At 47.3% G+C, this 23,693-nt stretch overlaps 1 protein-coding gene across 1 annotated transcript in view; it reads left to right on the top strand.

Annotated features, from left to right (window-relative positions):
* Positions 1–23,693, top strand: part of GABBR2 (gamma-aminobutyric acid type B receptor subunit 2) — a 420,626-nt gene that overhangs the window by 301,322 nt on the left and 95,611 nt on the right. Inside the window, exons 8-11 of the mRNA XM_010357632.2 lie at positions 29–89; positions 11,808–11,888; positions 16,719–16,869; positions 19,955–20,087. Coding sequence (XP_010355934.2) covers positions 29–89; positions 11,808–11,888; positions 16,719–16,869; positions 19,955–20,087 — 426 coding nt within the window. The remainder of the gene's footprint in view (positions 1–28; positions 90–11,807; positions 11,889–16,718; positions 16,870–19,954; positions 20,088–23,693) is intronic.

Here is a 23,693-nt window from a genome sequence, read left to right as displayed (position 1 = left end):
TGTTTGTTTTGTTTTGTTTCGTTTTTAGGGTCAAGTTGTGTTCCGGAACGGGGAGAGAATGGGAACCATTAAGTTTACTCAATTTCAAGGTAGGCATTTTGATGCTTATTCTTTCTAGCTGATAAAATTTAGATTCAGGGATGTTGTTTTATGCAATATAATACATCAAAAGGAGTGCAAGTGTGATGTTCCAGATAAAAGAAAGCAGAGCCAATTGAAAACCCTTATCTGAAAACATTCGTTTCAACCTATTTGGAATATTTTTTCTCAGCCGCACCATGGTCAGCCCTCCATCTCCATGGGTTCCACGTCTGTTGATTCAGCCAACTGAAGACTGAAAATATTCAGGAAAAAAAAATAGATGATTGCATCTGTACCAAACATGGACAGACTGTTTTTTCTTGTCGTTATTCCCTAAATGATAGAGTATAACAACTATTTACATTGTATTAGGCATTGTAAGAAATCTAGAGATGATTTAAAGTATATGGGAGGATGTGTGTAGCTTATAGGCAAATACTACCCCATTTTATATCAGGGACTTGGTCGTCAGGGGATTTTGGTATCCTCAAGGTATCCTGGAACCAATCCCCCATGGATCCCTAGGCATAACCGTACTTCCCTGGCCTATTCTGTCTTCCCGCACGACTCTAAAAAGCTTATGAGATTATGAGTGGTGGGGGTTAAGTTAGTATTCTGAGAATGTTTGCATTGATGTGGGGTTTCTGGTGTTTTTTGTAGAGAAAGTGTCTCACTATGTTGCCCTGGCTGGAATGCAGTGGCTATCCACAGATGCGTTCATAGCATACTTCAGCCTCGAACTCCTGGGCCCGAGCAGTCCTCCCACCTCAGCCTCCTAAGTAGCTGGGACCACAGACATGCAACAGTGCACCCAGCTGTTTTTGGTTTTGATTTTAGAAATGTTCAAACAGACTCTAACGTAGAGAGAACAGCATAATGAACCCGCATGTGCCCAGTACCCGGTTTCAATCATTATCGACATTTTGCCAATCTTCTTTCATCTTTACTCACCCCATCCCCCCTTTTTTGCTGTAGTGTTTTAAAGCAGCTCCTAGACATGATGTCATCTCATTCTATAAATACTTCAGTATGCATTTCTTCTGGATAAGGACTTTTTATAATATAATCACAGTACTATTATCACACCTAAAACATTAAACAATTTTTAATATCTTTTAATTTCCCAGTCTGTGTGGATCCTCTGATCATCTCAAAGGTGTCTTCACAGATGATTTGTTGGAAAATCCACACAAATTCCACCCATTGCATCTGCTTGAAGTATCTCTTTAGTCTCTTTTCATCTATTATAACCCCCTGCTTTTTATAGGCCATTTATTTTTTGAAGAAACTGGGTCATGTGTTGAACTTTCTGTTGCTGTCAGAAGGGCCTCAGAAACCATCCAGACCAATTTCTTTGTGTGATGAGGAAGAAACGGAGGTGAAGACAGGGGCCATGTGAGGAGCATCCTTGAGGAACAGGGCTGGGCGTTCCTTGAGGCAGACCAGTGCAGCCATTAGCGGGGTGATGAGCCAAAACGACTAGATGAACCTCTCTTCAATACAGTGTTCTTCAGCAGGCAAGTGTTTCTGGAAAACCCCGAAACAAGAGTGGGGCCTGCATTGCCCACTCACTTTGAGCAGATCCCGGTGTCATCCAGGGGAAAGCAAGAAATTAAAGTGAGTTATTCAGATTCATTCAGACAAATCCCACCAGGATTCAGATCAATCAGGAGAGGTGTTCTTCCACGCTATCACACTGTAATGCAATCTTGTAGACTTACCCATTCGTCTTTCTGTGGCAGGTCATTGAAACGCATGTCAGCTCTCTGGCGTGCACAAAAGATGTAATTTTAGGCAAACGTAATTATTTTTCCATTTGTTAAGTTTTACTTCTTCATTGGCTGAACAAAGTAAGCATCTTGGCAAAGATACTTACTTTTTTTTTTTTTTTGAGTGATTGCAACTAAATTCTCTTGTCTCATTTCCAGTTCTCAAAATTATATCATTCTAAGAGAGTATTTTGTAAAACAAGGATTGGCTGATCACAGCTACCAGTGCATGCCAATTGTATTGCCTGTTTTTTTCATACGTTAGGTTTACACGCCAGCTCCAGTGACTGTTTAGGCATATCTGGATTTCTAAGGAAGGCAGTACAGCAAACAGCAGCTCAGAGCTTGCGCTTTGTGGGCTGACCCACCCCAGATCCACTCACTTACTCACTGTAGAATTTCAGGCAAGCGACTTCGCCTCTCTGAGCCTTGATTGTCCTCATCTGTAAAATAGGAGTATAATCCTATCTACCTTCATGGAATATGGGAAAAGCTAAATGGAAAAGTATGTGTATATATAACTATACATATAATATATTTTTATATATGCAGTATATTTTTTTCTCAGTAAGTAAGTAGCAATTATGATTAACACCTTGTCAACATTATGACACCTTTCTGGGGCAACTTCAGGTTTCCCTGGAGTGCTGAAACTCCCGGCTGCTTTTATGTCTGCCGTTTACTTAATGATGTATAGGAGATGATACAGGTCAGGGCCTTAACGATGATCTCATTCCACCAATTCATGGTATAAATGGGGAAACTGAGGTCCAGGAATGAGTAGTATCCCCCAGGGACACACAGCAGGCTAGTGGCAGAGCTGGGATTGGACCTCAGCTTGCTCCTCTGCACATTCCCACGTACGCCCAGGCACAAGTGTGCTCCCCTCACCCTCTCTGCATTTGTGTCCAGCTTTTCTTGAGGGTCGCAGCTGGGCCTTCAATAAAATCCAGATGCTCCTGTTTACATGATTTTTTTTTTTTTTTTTTTTTTGAGACAGAGTCTCACTCTGTTGCCCAGGCTATAGTGCAGTGGCATGATCTTGGCTCACTGCAACCTCTGCCTCCTGGGTTCGAGCGATTCTTCTGCCTCAGCCTCCCGAGTAGCTGGGACTACAGGTGTGTGCCACCATGCCCAGCTAATTTTTGTATTTTTAGTAGAGACGGGGTTTCACCATATTGGCCAAGCTGGTCTCGAACTCCTGACCTCGCAATCTGTCCACCTCGGCCTCCCAAAGTGCTAGGATTATAGGCATGAGCCACTGCGCCTGGCCTACATGTTTTTTAAACAGACATTGATCCTCTTGCTCCACTAGAGGGACATATGTTATTTTAGGACTGAAATGAGCCACCAGAATGCAGGGGGCATGTGTGTATCAACACAACAGTTGGCTTTCCAAATGTAAAGGGTTTCAGAGGTGCCTTATCTACCATGATCGATTATTGAATAGGCCGTCCAAGCTGTGTGATGAGCTGTCCAGGGAGTTAATGCCTCCAGGAGCAGCCCTGTGTCAGTGATGGATGAGAACGGGAGGATGAATACCCCAGCATCCTTTCTCCTTGGGTGAGGCAACTCCCAGGTGTGTTTGACTCTTTTCCCAGAGCTCCCACAGTGGGACCGAACCTCGGTTGCCCACGAAGAAACCTGCTGACTCATGCACCTTGTCCTGGCTCCTTCCCTGTCTCACTTCCCCACACCAACAGTGCATCCTAGGATCACCTTCCAAATAAACTGCATGCTTTCTTCCCCTTGTCTCAGGCAGGTGCTATTCTTAGTGAGCCACCCTTGGCCATAGGTAAGGCACGTATTAGCATCCTGTTGGGCACACACCTCAGGCCTGAACCCCTTTCAGCTCCAGGTTCCATGCTCCTCCCTGATGCCATGGCTGATTTTCATGACACCACGTGTAAAAGAGAATGAATACTAGAGAATTGGCTTTTTTCCCCTTAAGAGAAAAAAAGTATCCATGTTACTGCCGAAGTCTAAACATGGCTCCGAATTTGCAGCAGGGAAGGAAGTTGAGTGAAGCTGTGATTAGAGCCTTGTTTTTGCCGTTCTTAGAGAAAACTCAGCATCTGCCGCTCCAACTCACCGACCCTGCCTTCATTAGGCCTATTTGTAAGAATCTCGGGGAATGATAAGTGCTTGAATTTCACACTGCTTCTATGCAACATAAAGGGCTCAGGCTTTGGAGTTTTATATTTTGGCACCTGATTTGAAGGGAAGGGGTCTTCCTTCACTCTAACGACGTAATTGTCATTCAGAACGTACCTAGTGAAAGAGAGACTTGTCCTTCCCATTTGCAGACATTAATTACCATTTGGTCTTCAGGGTAACAGATACGGTTGTATTCAGTGCGCATTTCCTGAGCATCTGCCAGGCGCTTTACCAAGTCCTCTGGGGAAAACCAAGTTGAATAAGATACAGTCCCCGATCCTCCAGGGCTTCATAATCTCTCTGGCCAAATGCCAGTGCCTATAAAAGCAGGAAGATGATTTCCCAGAACCTACTAGAATACTTTCAGGGCTAGTTTGACCCTAGTTTGAGACTCTTGAGGCTGGTTTTTAATAACCTTTTCCTCTGTGAAGGCCTGCAGTTGTAGCTCGCTTCACCAAGTCATGGGTCTGGAAAGGCCATTTTGTTAGACTGTCACTCAACTTGATATAATTAAGAGTGGAGTCATAGTCCATAATCCTGCAGGATATACCAGCAGGGTTGTGGATCTGCAGGAACCAAAGGACACACGGGAATGTGGACTGTTTTCCAGCCTGACCCTAGCCTTGACACCTCCCAACCCTCATATTCCAGGATTTACCTTTCAGGGAGCCTAAAAAAGGTGACCCAAAAGACAGTATATTTTACAGATATTGGATTTCATTGAGTCATCGACCTTCCATGTTGAAGAGAGCCCTGATTCTCCTATACAACATTCCCACTGCTTGAATGCCTCCAGTGATGGGGAACTCATTCCTTCTCATGTGGAAAGTACATAGGCTTGAAGCAGACGTGCCTGATCATTGGCAGACAGGCAAAGAAGCTTAGTCTCTTCGAGCCTTCATTTCAGTTAAAAATAAGTAAATAAATAGAAGGTGATCATTTTCCTTGCCTTGAGAGTGACTGAGAACCTGATGATGTGAGGCTGTGATGTTCCTGTATCAGTGACTGGCACAGAGAAGGGTCATAACAACTGTTGGCTTCCTTCTCCTCTCCTGGGCACTCTTAACAATGACCCCAGATTTACACTCTCCCCCCAGGAATTTCTTGAGAAAAGTGCAGTCGCGCTTCTTTAGGACACAATTCACACACCTCATTTCATGGGCAGTCATTGTCATTGGTCCATGAAAGTCCCTCTTGTGTGTCCATTTATCCCCCTTATTTCCCTCATTTATTCCCATATCCCGCTCCTACCTCCCCCAAGGAAAGGCAAACACCCCATATTGTGTTTGTATGTGTGCTTACAAGATGCGTGTTGCCACGTACATCAGTGCCACTGGCTTAGGTATCTTCTCTGTTCAGTTTTGTTTTTTCCACTCAGCACTTTGTTTCTGAAGACGTCTCCATGGTCCTGAGTGTGCCTCTAGGCATGGCTCCTCCCTACTCCCTGCAGGAGCCATGGTGGGGTGCATCCATCACTTCACCTACCGAAGCCCCTGGGACAGACACCCAGGTCACTTTCAACTCTCCACCCTCACAAATAATATGTGTCCTTATACATGTCCCTTTATGGATCCAACTGGGAATTTCCTTAGGACAGGTTTCCAAGGGCAGAATTGCTGAGTCAAAAGCTGCGTACACATTGAACATGCCCAAAACCTGCCAGGTTGCTCTTCAGAATGGCCATGCCCATATCCATGCCCACTGGCAGAGGATTCCTGTGTCCCTACCCACCACCCAATTTGGGATTTCCTGGATCACTCATTTTTTGACAGTCTAAAAGTGTAAAGTAATATCATATTGTGACTTTAAGTATCATTTCTCTAATTCTTAATGAGTTTGGACATTTCTTTCTGTGCTTATTAGTCATTTGTTAACTGTCTGTTCTGATCCTTTGACCTTTTTTTAAAAAAAGAAAAAAGACAGGGTCTCCCTCTGTTGCCTGGGGTGGAGTACAGTGGCACGATCATAGCTTATTGCAGCCTTGAACTCCCAAGTTTAACCAATCCTCCCACCTCAGCCTCCCAAGTAGCTGGAACTACAGGCGTGCACCACCATGCCTGGCTAGCTTTTTTTTTTTTTTTTTTTTTTTCCTGAAGGTGGGAGTTTCACTATGTTACCCAAGCAGGTCTCAAACTCGTGGCCTGAAGCGATCCTCCCGCTGTCTCAGCCTCCCAAAGTGCTGGGATTACAGGTGTGAGCCACCGCACCCAGCCCTTTGACCATTTTTACTTTGAAGTTACTGTCTTTTTCTTGTCGGTCTGCAGAAGCTTCTTATGTAATCTAGACAGCAATCCCTTATTGGCTTTAGGCTTTGCAGGTATCTTCTCCCATTCTGTCACTTGTCTGTAAACTCACTTCAAGTCCTGACTGAGCAGAAGTTCTTAACTTTGATGTAGATAAACCCTTTTGGTTTTTGTCCTAAGGTTTGTGCTTTTGAAGTTTCTCAACAATTATTTCCTGTCACTCCTAGGAAGTGACCCCCTACCTGCCAGGTGCTGGCCGGCACCGGTTGGGTATGGGGGTTGGTGGGGCTGAGTGGAGTAAGATGCAATCCTTGCCCTCAGGGAGCCCACAGCCCACCCAGTGCAATGAGGAGCAGACACAGACAACAGCAAGGTGCGATGTGTGATAAGGGATGGCACAGGCAGCTGTGGGCATTCAGAGGAGGGCACTCAGGTCTACCTGGCAGAAACTACGAAGGATATCTGAAAGCAGTGGCATCTGAGATTAACTTTTTTTTTCTTTTTTGAGATGGAGTCTTGCTCTGTGGCCCAGGCTGGAGTGCAGTGGCACAATCTCAGCCCACTGCAAACTCCATCCCAAGTTCAAGCAATTCTCCTGCCTCAGCCTCCCAAGTAGCTGGGATTACAGGCACGTGCCACCACGCCTGGCTAATTTTCGTATTTTTAGTAGAGATGGGGTTTCCCCATGTTGGCCAGGCTGGTCTTGAACTCCTGACCTCATGATCTGCCCACCTCAGCCTCCCAAAGTGCTGGGATTACAGGCATGAGCCACCACACCTGGCCCCGAGATGAATTCTGAAGGACCTGAGGGAGGTCGCCAAGAAGAAGAGAAAAAGCACCCCCAGGGCTGATAGCCTGTTGTATATGACCTGGGTCCCCTCAGGTATTTAGCTGTTGCCCTTGGGCCAGTTTGCCTAGATCGTGGACACATCTACCCCTGGCAGTTATTACACCCCAGGGTATTTGCTCAGTGTCCACCTAGCCTGTTAAACATCTCAAAACGAAGGTCAGTTAACTAAATGTATGAAAAATGTGGCAAGGGCATATTGTTTGTGACAGTAGAGCACAAAGTCCGTCTCTGTTCTGTGCTGCTGAGAGGTGCTGCTGGGAGAGGGAGAGGAAGCAGATTAGGATGGGGTAAAAGTGAAAAATCACTTCCTGAGGAATGGCTGTTCATCCTGGGGAAGAGTAGAGTTGAGACCTGTGGTCGCCAGGTTCCAAGTCTGAAGGACAGTCAGGAGCAGGAGCCGAAGTGACCTGGGGCCCCAGCACAGAGCCAGGTCCCATGAGGGGAAGTCACACAGAGCAGGTTTTAGCTTGGAATGAGGAGGACCTTTCCAAGCAGTTGCAGAATCATTGAACAGGAGTTGGGGGCCACAGAGATCTCCCTTGCAACCCCCTCACTTAGCAAGATCCAGGTAGGGGATGGAACTTCCCCAGGGCTACTCACAGAGTGACCGCAAAGCCAGCATCAGCTCTGAGGCTCCTGTCTCCTAGCTCTTTCCTATGCCTGAGTTTGGGAGGGGGGTCCTATAATTAAGTACATTTATAGAATCTTTGATTTTTGTTGAGCCAAGATCATCTTTTGTTTCATCCCCGAAAGTTATACATTGTGTCTCAGTGTGCGTATTTTCAACAACGATCAAATTCTAAAGGACACATTCTGGCTCCCCCAGTTTGGAGCCAGAACCACATGAGAAGACAAGTCTACCCATGGCAGTTATTACACCCCAAATAAGATTGGATACAGACTGGATATAGACCAGTTGACCTTGTTTGCACAGGAGTTAACAACAAGTCCAAGAGCTGAGAGGGCTGTGTGCCTATCATGGTCACCACCTGGCTGGACTGTGGGTGAATTCAAGAATACAGGGGACACAGTCCTTCCATCTGCAGACCCGGGAGGCACCCTGAGCAGAGTGCAGGGGATGAGACTTTATACTGCCTGGGACAACAGAAGCAAGGCTGACCAGCAGGAATCAGAAGCCCTGGACACACATAGGACATGGCTTCAACATGAAGAGCTGTCATGCACGGAGCCCTGAGTCCACAGCAACTAGGACACTGGGATGGGAGGAACAGTACTCAGGGAAGGCTTCCTGGAAGAGGCGGGTAGGGCTTGGACAGGTTAACTTGGTAAAGGGAGGGAAAGCTACCTCCCAAGTGGAGGAACCATGGTAGTGAACAGGTGGCAGGAAGAAAATATGAAGAGTGCTTGGGGACCTCACATAGAGCCCATAGTTACTTTCATCATGAATAAAATAACCATAGTTTATTGGACACTTACCATGAATTAGGTTCCAAGCTAGGAACTTGGCATATATTCTCGTTTTTAACCCTCTTATCAATTCTAAAGTTCCCAGTTTACAGATACAGTCATGCAAGGTCTGCAATTGTGATTAAAAAAAGAAAAAACTCTATATCTCTGGCCCCTAGCACAGAGCCTGGCACATAATGGGTGTCTAGTAATGTTTGTTGAATGAATGAATGAAATGATAAAACTAGAGGATTTAGTATAGACATCTCTCCAGCATCCAGGATGTCCAAGGCCACCTGGCTCGAGGACATGGGAATGACTTTAACTTCCCACCACCTGCAGTGCTGCTTTTGAGAGATTCTTTATCATGAAATACCATGAGCTGAGCCCGGCACGCAATAGGCACTCAACAAATGTGGGCTGAATGATTGGCAGCCCTGCTCAGTATGGGGGTAAAAGTATGCTGAATTCAGAACTAGGGGGCCCATGTTCAGTTGCCCGCTGGGTCACTGCTAAGCGTGTGGCTCTGAGTGGGTACTTAACCTATTTGAGGCTCCTCCTGCCTCTTTAGACCAGGATGAATTATGCCCAATTCATGGTTTGCCGTGAGCATTAAATGCAGGAACTTGTGAAGCGCCTGTGAGCCTCCAACGCTGCCCCCAGGGAGAGATTATGATGATTACGGTCAGTGGGAAGCTGAGTATTATTTCAGTGCCATGGGACGGTGCATACAGCAGGGCGTGTGAGTCAGAGGGGCAGGCTGTGTGGCCGGGGTGCGGTAGGGTGCCAGCCACACCATTCCCCACTCTTGATGATTAATTCTGATCAACCTGCATATTTCATGCGCTGCCTCCCTGCATCAAATAAATAAATCAGGGCCTCCTCTGAGCAGCAGGACCTGATTGGGGCATCTGCAGGGCTCAGGACTTCAAAAGGCCAGCGCAGGATGCTGGAGCCCCCAGCAGATTCTGCTAATGTGACATTTAGGGGCCGGGTGACCCAGGCAAGCGACAGCTGCTTGCGCAGTGTGATGCCCCCTAAATGGCGGGGACCCTTGTGGGGAAAAGGAAGTGACTTTTACAGCCCGTTTCCACCACCCACGGTCAGAGGAACACAGGCAGAAGTGTGGCCCAGGGGATTCCCTGTTCTGTTTTCTGAATGTTTGTTTCTAAGGGACCAGCAGTGCACCTGCATTTCTGCGAAGAAATTCACTTAGAGCTAGAGCCCCAGGAGGCATTTCCTCAGGGTGCGCCTTGGAATTCCTATGTAACTTCTAGGCATTTTGCTGGCCAGGGTCTGCAGCTCCCACCTGCACTTCACAGAGGCCTTCGTCTGGGGATGGGTGGATGATCCTTCTCTTTGTGCTTCCCACATTCAGGAGGCACAGGTGGTCCGTGGAGTGGGCACTCTGCACAAACTGTCACCTCTCGGGAATCCCACTGAGGCAGCCCCCTGTCAGGGACGAGTATGGGCTATGGAAAATGTCCAGGGTTTGAGTCTGGGCTCTATTCTTATTACCACTGGGGCCCTGGGCAAAGCCACAAGCTGTCTGAGCCTCCGTCTCCTTGTCTTTAAGGTGGGACTGAGACCACCTACTCCACACACTGTTTTAGCTAGGTAAGAAAGTGTACATAAAATAGCACCGATCCAGCACACTATAGAGGCTTGGTCAATACCCCCAGCCCTTCCTACCTGCTCCCCACCCTTCTCAAGCCTGCTCTTCCCTGGGGGCCCTATCTCTGCCCTCAGACTCACTGCCCCTTGTTCCATCCCTCTAACCACAACCTTCCCCTGAATCTGCTTCATCCATGGTCACCGGTATCCTCCCAGATGCCGGATCCTCAGACCCTGCTCAAGGGGCTTCTCCCAGCCTCTCTGTGGCATGTGGCACTGTGGCCAGTGGTGAAGGTGTGCCTTTCCTTGGCTTCTAAGGTGCCCACTCCCTCCCAGCACCCTGCTCCTGCGTCCTGGCCACCCCTTCCCAGTCTCTGTTCTGCCCACCCCAGGGGTCAGGGCTCCTCCAGAGTCTGCACTGGGTCCTCTCCTCTTCTCACTTGGCTCACTTTCCCTGGGGGTCCCATTCCTGCCTCTGACTCCAATTCCCAGCTTCCATGCCAATGACTCCAGCTCACCCCCTAGCCATACCTCTCCCCTCGGCTCTAGACTCAAAAGCATCTCTGCCTTGATGCTCCACAGGCACCCCAGGCTCAGCACATCCAAGATGGAACTCGTTATTCTTAACCTTGTATCTGAACCCCTCTCCTGGGTTCCCCACTCAGGGATGGGAACTGAAACTCCTCATCCCCACCAGAACCTCGGATGACCTTGGTGCCCCTCTTTTTCATCTCCCATTTGATCGCTCAATTGTCCTGATTTTACCTGGAAAAAAGAAACCTTGCTTAAATCTGATCCCCCTCTCCATTTCTTCTACCACCACTCTGGGCCAGTCCTCATCATCTTTATCCTTCACGATGACCAAAACAATAAACTAAACCCACCAAGAACTGCAAGAAGGATGAGAGTAAATTTGAATGTATCACTTGGGTTTAAAAACACACTGAACAAGTGCAAGGAGCCAAGGGCAGTAGGAGACTGTGCTTAGTATGACACAGCAGAGCAATGTGGCTTCTGAAAGGTATTAATTCTACCTGAGGATGCATGTAATAGCAACGTGAACTCCAGAATGAGGGAGGGGATGGTGCCCTCTACTTGCTGCTGACCAAATCATGCCTAAAGTGCATTGGTCAGTCCTTGGGTCTACACCCTACAGAAAGACTGACTTTGTGGAATGTGGCCCAAGAAAGGGTCGGGATGGAGGAGTGGGGAGATTGAAGTGCTGCTCTGTAAAGAGGAGTTGGGGGGTGATGTCAGCAGAATGACCTGTCTTTGTCTTCGAGTATCTGGGCCTATCCTAGGGAATATGGAGCAAAAGTGATCTGTGTGGTTCTAGAGGGCAGAGCCAGTAGAGCAGGGGAAATGTTACAGGGAGACAGTTCAGCTCAGTGGCCAGGAAGAACTTGATACCAGACAGAGTACAGTTGTAGGGAGCCTGGGCTCCCCATCTTTGAGGTGTGAAGCAAAGGATGGACAACCAGTTGATGAGACAGAGACAGTACGAGAGAATGTTCCAGCCTAGATCAGGTTAGAAGTTTCGTGATTCTAACCAGAAGAGGCATTGGAGAAAGGGAAGCCTGCAAGAATATACCCAGGGCCTGTGAGGGGAGCAAGAGCTGGAATAGGAGCACCCAGACACTAACCCAAGTCCCAGTCTAACTGGTCACTGTCTCTTGCTCCCCACAGACAGCAGGGAGGTGAAGGTGGGAGAGTACAACGCTGTGGCCGACACACTGGAGATCATCAATGACACCATCAGGTTCCAAGGTAAGGCAGTTGGGCTTCTCAAAGGAGGGGGCCTGCCCAATTGCTCCCAAGCCTGGACATTGTCTAAGGGTTAGGGACAAGCTCAGCATCCTTGGCTTTTTGGGGTCAAGGATACATCCTCAACACATATACTCAATCACTGAGCATAGGGCTCCAATCACTTGTACAGGCTCCAGTACCTGGAGTGGGTCACTAGAGTTTGTATGAAGTGCACACTGAGGTGTTTAAACCATTGGATGGCCAGGATTAATTCTTTTTAAATGTAGCCCTGTTAAATTTAGGTCTATCTTCTCCTCTGGCAAAGGGTTTGACTGGGTTGGCAATAAGGCCTGTCTATCTACTGCTTTTCCTGGAAGATTATTTCTTCTCCTCTGCTAGAGAACTCCTCTTCAGCTCCTACAACCAGCTCAAATGACACCTCTTTTGTGCAGTCTTCCTTAATTACCATTCAGCTGAGCTAATGACTGCCTTCTCTTTGCTTCCGCAGTCTTTTTTCTCTGCCTCTCCTATGGCCACTGTCACTTTACGTTGATATTACTAGGTGATTCAGCTATGAGTCCCTGACTGGATCCTATTTGACTTTAAATTCCTGGCACCTGCCAAGGTCTGACGCATGTTGGAGACTTGGTGGTATCTGATGACAAAATGAATTGATCAAGTGGGTGGGTGGGTGGATGGATGGATGGATGGATGGATGGATGGATGGATGGATTGATGGATGGATGGATGGGTGTGTGGATGGATGGATGGGTGGATGGATGGATGGATGGATGGATGCTAGGGTGGATGCATGGATGGGTGTGTGAATGGGCAGATGGATGGATAGATGCATAGGTTGGTGGGTGGGTGGGTGGGTGAATGGATAGATGGACAGGTAGATGGGTAGACAGATGGCTGGGTAGATGACTGGATGAATTGATCAAGTGGATAGTTGGATGCATGGGTAAGCGGATAGATAGATGGGTAGGAGGGTAAGTGGAGGAGTAGACGGATGGATAGTGGATGGATGGATGGATGGATGGATGGATGGATGGATGGACAAACAGTCTAGTCACTGAATAGCAATAGAGAAAGCTGCCACATCCATAGCACCCTGGTATTGTTACTTTGATTCCACTGGGTCAGCAGAAATTGGCTTTCTGTGCCAGGAGCTTTTACTTTCCTTCTTGAAAGCAAGGGCACCAGAGAAGGCTCTTCCACAAACCCTTTGATTAGACTCTGTCATGTTCCTATATTTCCACTGGACCTGAGGGATTCGGCCTTGAGAACATTGCAAAGCAAAACTCCAGTCAGCCTCTGAAAACCAGAGTGGTCTCCACACTCAGGTGAGCCTCCCTATCCCAACTGAGGGAGCTGTCACCAGACATATCATCACATATTACCTCAAGGGTGACTCCCCAGATTCACACAGCCTGTTCTAACCACCAGAGCCCTGGTCCCCAAGATTGGCCTGTCTGCTCTCGGACTGGGGAGATCAGGGTTTACTGAACAAGGACTCTGGGTTTGCAAATTGGAAAAAAGATTGAAGCGCTAAATAAATAAAAGACACAAAACACAACAGACAGGAAAAACACGAATTTGGTGGGGCAGGGACCAGTAGCCAGGACAGTTCCTAAACAACAGTCAGAGGGAACCAGGTCTTCATTGGTGATGCCCAGGCCCTGCCTTTCAGCCCCAGGCTCTGCCCCCAGGCTGAGAGAACACAGGAAGCAGCTGTGCCAGGCCTACTCCCTGTTTCTCAGACCTTCCCCACTACCCAGACCATGAATAATCAGCCTCCGAACACAGAGGCCAGGCAGTTCAGGGCAGAGCCCAGGCCTTCTATCCACACCTGGCCTGAGTTCCGCTCTCACTCAGACCCCTGTACCAGCCCCCAGTGAGGCTTCTCACCGCTCTGCTAGCCTTCCCTCCTCAAGTCCATTCTGCCCTCAGCAATCAAAGTACCCTTGCTGTCATGGCAGGCTTAAGAAGCCACCTCTGCTCAGAGCCTCGCACGTCCCCACTGCTCAGAGAGAAGGGACCTCACTCTGAGCTGTGGCCCCAACTCTTCCATAAAAGGACCCTTCCTCCCTTCTCTGTCTTCTCTCTCAGATCCCCCCAACTAAACTGCTTACAGTTCCTCAACTGTCCTGAAACACCACTGGGCCTTGGCTCATGCTGCGCCTTCTGCCCAGGATGCCCTTTCCTTCTCATCTTCCTGGCCGACAGCCAACTACTCTACTCATTCTTCGAGACTCAGCTCCTTTGTCGCCTCCTTTCTGTAGCATTTCCTGACTCCGTCAGGCAGGACTGCACTCTGCTCCCTGCTCAGGCGTCCTATCTGATGTTATCACATCGCCTGGACCCCAGCGTCACTGGCAGCAGTTTGTGTAGTGGTTAGAGCACAAGCTTCAGGGTTAGGCAGATCTGAGTTCAAATCCTGCTACTTACTAGCTGTAAGAGTCATATAACACCTAGAAAATCATTGCCCCCTCTGTCAAATGGGAATAATCTTAACTACGCATGAGGCCGTTGGGTGGATCAAGTGGGAAAATCTCTATATCTTGCTTAGACTGTCTTAGGCATTCAATAAATAGGATTGCTTATTAGTACTTTTCTCTTTTTTCATATGGCTAGTGTGTAAGTTCCCTGAAGACAGGGACAGTGTATTTTTCATCTTTGTATCATTGGTGCTCAGTCCCAGCCTGACAGATGGGAGTTGATTATTAATTGTGATTAATCATCATTAATGATGAATGAATGAGTGAATGGTAATGAATGGATGAATAATGAATGAATGGACCAGATGAAAAGCAAGAAGGAAAACTCAGGACTTCTGCTGTTACTAATACTCATGATAAACCAAGCATTTGGTGACCACAGAGTCTTAAGATACCCCTTGTAGAGCCATCATTTTGCAAGAAGAGAAGAAGGAGTAAGAAGGAGACAACTTTCTCTTGTCTGTTGTCAATTTTCTGGAGTTGTTTCTACACAATGGGCTCCAAACCCAGTAGTGATCATATCACCTGTGAACCAAACCTCAGTCTTCTTTATCAGTGTCCAGAGTGGGGCTTGTTTCCAGCCAGGAACTCACAGACACCCCAGGACTGTTCTTGCATTTGGTAGCCAGAAGGCACCTGAGTCAGGTGTTTGGGGAAGGATGATGGACAGAGGGGGAAGAAGCTTCCAGATGGTGAACTTTCACTTCTGGAAGCAAGAAATGATTTTACCTCCATCTCCTTGTGTCTGCTTTAGCCCAGACTTTTGGCCCTTGATGCCACTTTTCTTATAAATGTTACTTTACATGGAATTGCTTACGGCTTCACATTAACCACGCCAGCAGGTTCCTCGCTGTTTTCAAACCTGGCAACTTCCCTAAATTTCTTAGATGGTTCAAACTCTTAATCCACCAAATCTCTCTCTTTCTCTCTCTCTCTCTCTCTCTCTTTTTTTTTTTTTTTTTTTTTTTTTTTTTTTTTTTTTTTTTTTTGTGAGATGGAGTCTCACTCTGTCACTTAGGCTGGAGTACAGTGGCATAATCTTGGCTCACTGCAGCCTCCATCTCCTGGGTTCAAGTGATTTTCCTGCCTCAGCCTCCCGAGTAGCTGGGACTACAGGTGTGTACCAGCACACCCAGCTATTTTTGTATTTTGGGTAGAGACGGGGTTTTCCCATGTTGGCCAGGCTGGTCTTGAACTCCTGACCTCAAGTGATCCACCCGCCTTGGCCTCCCAAAGTGCTGGGATTACAGGCATGAGCCACCGCGTTCAGCCAAAGCCACTGAATATTTCTAAACACATTTGAACTTGCTAGCAGTGTTTTAAACACAGACGGTCCGGGGAGTTCTCACTCCCTGCTGCCACATCTGCCCCTTTCCTGCTTGTCTCCCAAGAAGAGAGGCATAACTGGGACCCTGATGGGGCTCCCAGATTCCCAGGCTTGGCTACTTTGTAACATCTGGCTGATTCCACATACCCCTACTGGAGAGAAAAGCCCTGAAGTTTCACAATTCCACAGCAGAAACCGGACCTAAAATAGCAGCTAAGAAAGAGGGATTTGCAGGAAGCTGGGGGAGTCCCTGAATCCCTCATCCCAAACCAGTCTGTGCCTGCTAAAACTAAAACAGACTGAAAGATGGATTTGCTCTGAAACCCTCAGGGTTCCCCCAAGTTCCTGGTGCTCTTGAAGAATGAGCAGCACACCTCTGCAGTCACATAGAGAAATGGAATCCCACAGTTCCAGGCCAGTTCTGGCACAACAGGGAGAGGAAGGTAGCTTCTGCCTCCCACAGTTACTCAGAGTCTTATGGAAACAGAAAGCCAGATAGAGCTTTTAAAACACAATGATATTCAAGCAGAAATTCCACAGCCAAAACACATGTGTCACCATGGAACCAACAGGCAAGGTGTCCATCCTGTTGAGGAGGGATCATTTATTGTGTATGTGTAGGAGCAGAGATCTTGAGGCCAAAGCCAAGTTCTTCATCCCCAAAGGCACCCGGTGGTGCCCACTCACATCACCCAGCCCTGTGCTTCCAGGCCGTTGTTACCTTGGGGAATAAATGGTGATAGTTTTTCAACAGTGTAATTAGACCAAATCAAATTCTAGTCTTCTAATGGCTATTAAATGCATCACAAATCCTTTATTGATTCTATTTAGAGAAAGAAATAAGTCCTGGCTCAGGCTCCCTGTTGGGCAGACTGGCCAACCGCCAGATCTGCCTCACCCAGTAGATAGATGTGCCTTGTGTAGAGTTTGTGCACAGGGCCTGGCTGGATGTCAGGGACACTAAGGTGTTCTCGGGGAATTACTTGCACTGGGTCTCACTGATGTCTTCTCTTGATCCTCTAGGATCCGAACCACCAAAAGACAAGACCATCATCCTGGAGCAGCTGCGGAAGATCTCCCTACCTCTCTACAGCATCCTCTCTGCCCTCACCATCCTCGGGATGATCATGGCCAGTGCTTTTCTCTTCTTCAACATCAAGAACCGGAATCAGAAGTAAGCCACACTGGTCCTCCTCCGTGATACCACTTTCTGAAATGACAAGCCTGTGGACACAGTATAGGAGTGCCACATGACAGATTCCCCAGGGCCACAGAAGTCTGCAGGGCAGAGTTTCCCAAAGCGTTACTCAGTTGCTAGGATGTTGTAGGTGTTACATGTGTAGGAGTAGGTGCATGCGAACACACACACAGAGGCAGGGCTGCTGGTAGTTGCACAGGAGTGTAGTCAAAGAAGTTTGAGGAAGTTAAATAAAATCGAAGAGTCCAAATCCATGGGCCTTCTCAGAGCTTTGGATATACTCCTGTACTTTGTGGAGGTCCAGGAGGAGAGATAGAGAAGACAGAATTCCCCAGACTTCTTTGCCCCTATCCCCTAGCATCGCTGGGAATCACCACTGAAGGAGGTCACAAAGTCCAGTGAAAAGGATTTCCTTTGGTACAGTTCATTATGGCCAGGAAGCCCTCCCTTCCATCATCCCGTATGGCCCTCCAGATAACTCCTCATATCACAGAGAAGAGCCCTGAAGTTCAGGGACGGAGTGCTGCTGTCCACTCATGGCAGACTGTCTCCCTGGTTTCTTGTCTTAATTTCTTTTCCCCACCACATGCCCTTAATTCTCCAGAGGAGAGAAGCTGACTGAGTTATTCTGGTCAGTCATGGGTAGAACTGGCTGCCACTCCAGGCGGTGGTTTTCACCAAGTGCGTTTCGCTTCTTTGGTGTCCATAGCAAATCCCTTAACCCAGCCCCAAGCCTTTTGGTGGAATGAGCAGGGGTGCAGAGCGTGGGCCATCATGGGGACAGCCACCGTGACCACCTACACGGTTCCATGGCTCTGCCATGGTGCGCAGAAGCTACACTGCATGAACTCATGGGCTGTCAGGAACAAGCCTGATTCTGAAGAAACAGTTTTGTTGGTTTGTGAGACTTTTTAGTGTCTCCCTGCTTGCAAAGAAGGAATTTGGAGGCTCTAGACTTTTGTGTGTGTGTGCTTGGTTTTTTAATTAATTAATTAATTTTATTTATTTATTTAATTTTTAGAGTCAGAGTCTCACTATGCTGCCTAGGTTTTTCTCAAACTCCTGGCCTCAAGTGATCCTCCTGCCTCAGCCTCCCAAGTTGCTGGAATTAGAGGCATGAGCTACTGTGTCCAGGGTTATTTTGTTGTTGTTTGGCTTTTTTTGATAGCAATTGCTTAGGTCAAACCTATTTCCTGAAAAACAGAAAAGAGTTTTCGTCTCCTGTTATTTTATTTTACTTACAACAAATAGCACATCTACTGCCACACAAAAAAAGTGAGGCAACATTTGCCCACTCCATAAAAACCTTAAATGCTGAGCATACCTCTTAGCACTTGGCACAGGCCTGGGCACATAGTCAGCTCTCAAAGTTAGATTGACACCCCAGATGCCTCGAGAAGTCCCATCAGGACAGCAAGTTGCCCCATGATAAGACTAAACTCATTGAATTCCTTAACTACCCCCTCTTGGCCTCCTGGGGGAAAGTTACCATGACTCTTTCAAAGAGGCCGGCATCCAGGTGAAGTTTTTGTTTTGTTTTGTTTTGTTTTGTTTTGTTTTGTTTTGTTTTGTTTTGTTTTGTTTTTTAACTGGCTTGGCTATTTAAAATCTGCAGAAAGATAGAAAACAAATATTGCTATGGTTCCCAATCCCTCCCCCTGCTTCTCTCTTCCTAAATCTGTCCTATAAGGCCCACCTCCATCTGGGAAGCCTGCCCCAACCCCCAGCTCTCCCCTCCCCTGACTGCTGTAGTAATAAGAATGGAGGCACCTAAGTAGTTGGTGGTTTACAAAAGGACTTCCAGGGTCATCTCAGCTTCACGTGTGTCCTAGTTAACAGGATCAGTTATCTCATGTACAGGTGAGGAAATTCAGCCAGGCTAAGTGACTTGGCAAGGTGTCACCTTTATGGAGTGGCCAAGTCTAAGCCCTAGACCCCGTGCTCCCAACTTGAAAGCCAGCGTGCCGTCCACAGAGGAAGAGCAGCAGGCTTCTTATTTCCCTCTCCCTTTGACATACTGCATGTTTAAAAATGTGAAGGGTTAACAGAATTGCAGAATGCAAAGGAAAGTGTTGGGGAACAATTGGTCGTAATTACAGTCTGCAGAAGAGCCCCTCAACCACAGGGCGCCTGAAACCTGAAGCCCTTCTAAGCTGATTGTGCTGGGGGACCCAGGTACCTACCAGCCCACCGATGACCCTGGCTTGCTGGGCAGCTGGGGGTCACCACGGGGTTCCAGGAGGAAATGACAGAGAAAGATGCAGAGTCTGGAAGTATAAAGAATGCTCCCTGCTCCCCACCGCAGCCTAGTGAAGACAAGGGTAGTGGGTGGGATGGGGACTCTGGTGTCTACCTCTGTCACCCGCTGACTGGAGAGGTAGTCCTGCCCACGTGTGTGGTTGTCTTTGTGCACGGAACAGTGTGAGCTTTCCTAAGCAACCCTCAGACTCACAGTTAGGCCTCCCAGACCCACAGTTAGCCTAACAGTTCACTCAAGGCTGGGGAGTGTGGTGTGGGACTTTCTCCTCACTATGGGGAACGTGGCTGAAGTTACATGTCACGTTCTCTAGATTTGACAGGAGTTCTCAGGCCCAGTCAAAAAAAAAAAAAAAAAAAAAAAAAACCTGTCGACTTAATGCTTTTGTTTAAACTGAAAATTAATGGATGAAGAAGCTGATGTGACAAGCTGTCCCTGGGGAAGTAATGGGTGAACTTGACAAAGGAGGCAAGGAAATCAACAATTAGAAATGTATCCTTGTCTGAGGCCTTTTAGTGAAGGACAGACAGTAGGTGGGGAGGGGGTAGAGGAAACAGAGCTTTTCGTTATTTCTCTGGAAGGGGAAGGTTCCAGGGTGAGCACCCGGGTGCTAGGGAAAATCTGACTAGAAATTTGGGCCTTCCTGCTGATGTGTCCCCTGAGGCCCCGTGGCACCTTTCCGTTTCTCTCTCTCCCCTCTAGCCTGAGCAACAATATATACCTAGCAGGCATTTGGAAAATACCTGTTGAAGGAATAACTAAATTAACAGTTGTGTTAAATCTATTGTCTCTTTCTCTTGTCAGGCTGATAAAGATGTCGAGTCCATACATGAACAACCTTATCATCCTCGGAGGGATGCTCTCTTATGCGTCCATATTTCTCTTTGGCCTGGATGGATCCTTTGTCTCTGAAAAGACTTTTGAAACACTTTGCACCGTAAGTCATTCTGCATAAGCCAGTGGCATATGAGAGAAAGTTTCCTTGGTGACCTCAGTCATCAAAAACACAGATGCAAACCCAGAAATACATGAAAATACATGAACAGGCAGGAAACAACCCATTTAGTAGTTCTTCAACTCAACAGGGAAGAATGGTGTTGCTGTCAGGCCAGCATTGGGTATAAGTACTGCCTGTAAAGTTAAGATAATGGACTTCCAGCCTGGGCAACATGGTGAAACCTTGTCTCTACAAAAAATACAAAAAAATTAGCCAGGCATGCTGGTGTACACCTGTAGTCCCATCTTCTCAGGAGGCTGAGGAGGGAGGATTGCTTGAGCCCAAAGATCAAGGTTGCAGTGAGTTGTGATCTCATTACTGTGATCCAGCCTGGGAAACAGAGAAAGACCCTGTCTCAAAAAAAAAAGATAATGGACTTACCAGGCCACCGTTAGAAGACAGCCCACTGAGAAATGACAGAGTAACACAGAAAAGGAGGGAAAAAAGTTATCATCCAGGAAAGCATCAGCACCAAGTGTAAGAGTCAGGGTCAGGATCGTTTAAGAAGGAACAGATCCTCCCCTCTACCTCAAAAACCATCAAAGAATATGACGATAGATCTTTGTATGTCTGACTTTGAGTTATATGGTAAAAGCTATAATTGTTATTTTCTATTTAAGTGGTGTTTTCTTGAATGGTTTTTTCCTTATTGTTCCTCTAAGGAGCATTTTTAGACATTTTTTCCTAATGATTCCTCTTATGAAAGTTTAATACCAGAAATATAATGTATATCTGTTTGTGTACTATATATATATATATACACACACACACATATATATATGGTTTATACATTAACAAGAGTAATGTTTCTTCACATTCAAGAACCAACAGTTGCCCCCAAGGGGGCTGTATCATCCCTGTGAGATATATATATATTTAATGAAGTACAAAGCAGTGTAATTTATTTACTATATTTTAGAAAGATTATTTTTAAAGTTAATTAACATGTTAAAAATGTTAATGCCCAAAGAAATGCTTTTTAGGTTTTTTCTTTGTTTTTTGTTTTGAGACGGAGTTTCGCTCTTGTCGCCCAGGCTGGAGTGCAATGGTGCGATCTGGGCTCACTGCAACTTCTGCCTCCTGGGTTCAAAGGATTCTCCTGCCTCAGCCTCCCAAGTAGCTGGGATTACTGGCATCCACCACCATGCCTGGTTAATTTTGTATTTTTAATAGAGACGGGGTTTCTCCATGTTAGTCAGGCTGGTCTCAAACTCCCGACCTCAGGTGATCGGCCTGCCTCAGCCTCCCTAGTAATTTTTTTAAAGGGGGTTATGTATTAGCAATCACTTAATAGTTGTATGGAACTAACTCTCAGTTGAAAATATCATGAACTTACTTTTTAAGAATAAAGTAACCAGTTGGGATTTATTTCTGGACATTGACTAAGATCTGTCCAAATGGGGCTAACCAGTTGGGTCTCTTTAGAGTCCCACATGCAGTAATTCATCCAGTCCCCTGCCTGGAAGACCAGAGCTGGAGGGGATGGTCAAAAGATCGGTGCTGAGTGGATTAATCCAAAAGCCACTCCTTTGTTGGTGCTGTTTTCCTTCAAGACATTGAGAGCACTGTGGGTCCTTTTTGGCAAAGCAGCCTTCTTTAGGCTGCATTTGTTGCTCACAAGCCTCAGTGTGCCCACTGCTGGATGATAAGGGCTGAAGGCTAGCAGTGAGGGACGCTTAAGTGAAGGACCCCTTAAATGTGCTGCAAGTCCCCACTCACACCCCAGACTTTGAGGACTGGATCTGGGCCAGTCCCTCTGCTCTGGCACAGCACATGGAGGGAAGCCCCCTGAGATCTTACAGTCTAGGGGATTTTGCTCCCCGGATTTCTGCAAATGATTAGACCGGACTGACTGTTACACACCATCAAGAAATCGTTCCTGTTACCAGTAACTTCAGTGTGAGCATGAGCTGTCTAGCCAGGGAGAAGTCTACAGATACACTTACTTTATCCTCAGTTGGGCAGTGCCTTGAGAAGTATGTGGTCGAGTCCCCAGTAACTGAGGGGGTAGTGAGGTCACCGGTGTGCTCAGGCCCCTCTCCTTTCCTGGAGGGACCTCCATGGCCATCAAACCCCAGTGCTCCAGGGTCACTTGGTTCATTCTTCCCACTCAAGAGTTTTTCACTCCAAGCCTGGAACTGGCTCATTCCCACCAAAAGACCAAAAGAGTGTGGCCTTCCCATAATTCCCATTATTCTGCCCTTCTGGGAGTGAAGAAAGTGAATACAAAAGATGCAAGTCCCTGGCTTCACTGTGCCTGGAGTCAGCTTACAAAGAAGCTGAGATGCTCAAAAGTCCTTGTGGGTATGGTTCAGTGGGGTTGTTCTCTAAAGAATACGGCCCTCTGGGGCCAGGTGCAGTGATTCACACCTATAATCCCAGCACTTTGGGAGGCCAAGGCAAGCAGACCACCCAAGGCCAGGAGTTCAAGACCAACCTGACCAACATGGAGAAACCTTGTCTCTACTAAAAATACAAAATTAGCCGGGTGGAGTGGTGCATGCCTGTAATCCCAGCTACTCGGGAAGCTGAGGCAGGAGAATCGCTTGAACCCAGGAGGCAGGGGTTGCAGTGAGCCGAGATCATGCCATGGCACTCCAGCCTGGGCCACAAGAGCAAAACTCCATCTCAAAAAAAAAAAGAGTGTGGCCTTCTGGCATGAGAATGATGACCAAAGCACATGGAAGTCTTGCTAGTTTTAGTGGAAGTGTGAAGACCACTGAGTCTCTGATAATCCTACATCAGCATGGCTTTTATGCCCTGAGATGCATAACAATTTCATGAGCATACAATTTATTTATGGTCAGCTTTCCTGGGCAGTAGTGAAGCCTGAATAAAAGGTTGCTCCTGAGGGACCCTGATGAGGTTGAATGAGGAAAGTGAGGATTTCTCTCTTCCATCTGTGCTTAGGCTTCCTCCCCAAGTTTTAGGACACTATGATGATTACAGTAATGGAAATGGTACTGGGGCCGGGTGCAGTGGCTCATGCCTATAATCCTAGCACTTTGGGAGGCTGAGGCGGTAGATCACCTGAGGCCAGGAGTTCAAGAGCAATCTGGCCAACATGGCAAACCCCGTCTCTACTTAAAAATACAAAAATTCACTGGACATGGTAGTGCACGCCTGTAGTCCCAGCTACTCGGGAGGCTGAAGCAGGAAAATCGTTTGAACCCGGAAGGCAGAGGTTGCAGTGAGTTGAGACTGCGCCACTGCACTCCAGCCTGGGCGACAGAGCAAGACTCCGTCTCAAAAAAAAAAAAAAAAAAGATACTGGGGGCAAGTTTGGCAACTCCATTTTCTCAGTGGCATCCCTGAGAGGCGAGGGGCTTGCCTTGCTCCCCCCGCTGAGAACCAGTGGAGCAAAATCCTACCCTCGTTCTGCCACGACCCCAATCCCTCCAGGGGCCACTCTGCCCATCTCCTCGTCACTTGCTGTTGGCCACCTGGGAATGCCTCCAGCAGGCTTGAATTTCAGTCTTCACTGCAGAAACTCCTTCAGCAGATATCAAGGGCTGCCCAGGCTTCAGAAACTCTCTCCTTCCCAGA

The sequence above is a fragment of the Rhinopithecus roxellana genome, chromosome 16, assembly GCF_007565055.1.
Source record: "Rhinopithecus roxellana isolate Shanxi Qingling chromosome 16, ASM756505v1, whole genome shotgun sequence".
NCBI classification, from domain to species: domain Eukaryota; kingdom Metazoa; phylum Chordata; class Mammalia; order Primates; family Cercopithecidae; genus Rhinopithecus; species Rhinopithecus roxellana.
This window is presented reverse-complemented; position numbering and strand designations above follow the sequence as displayed.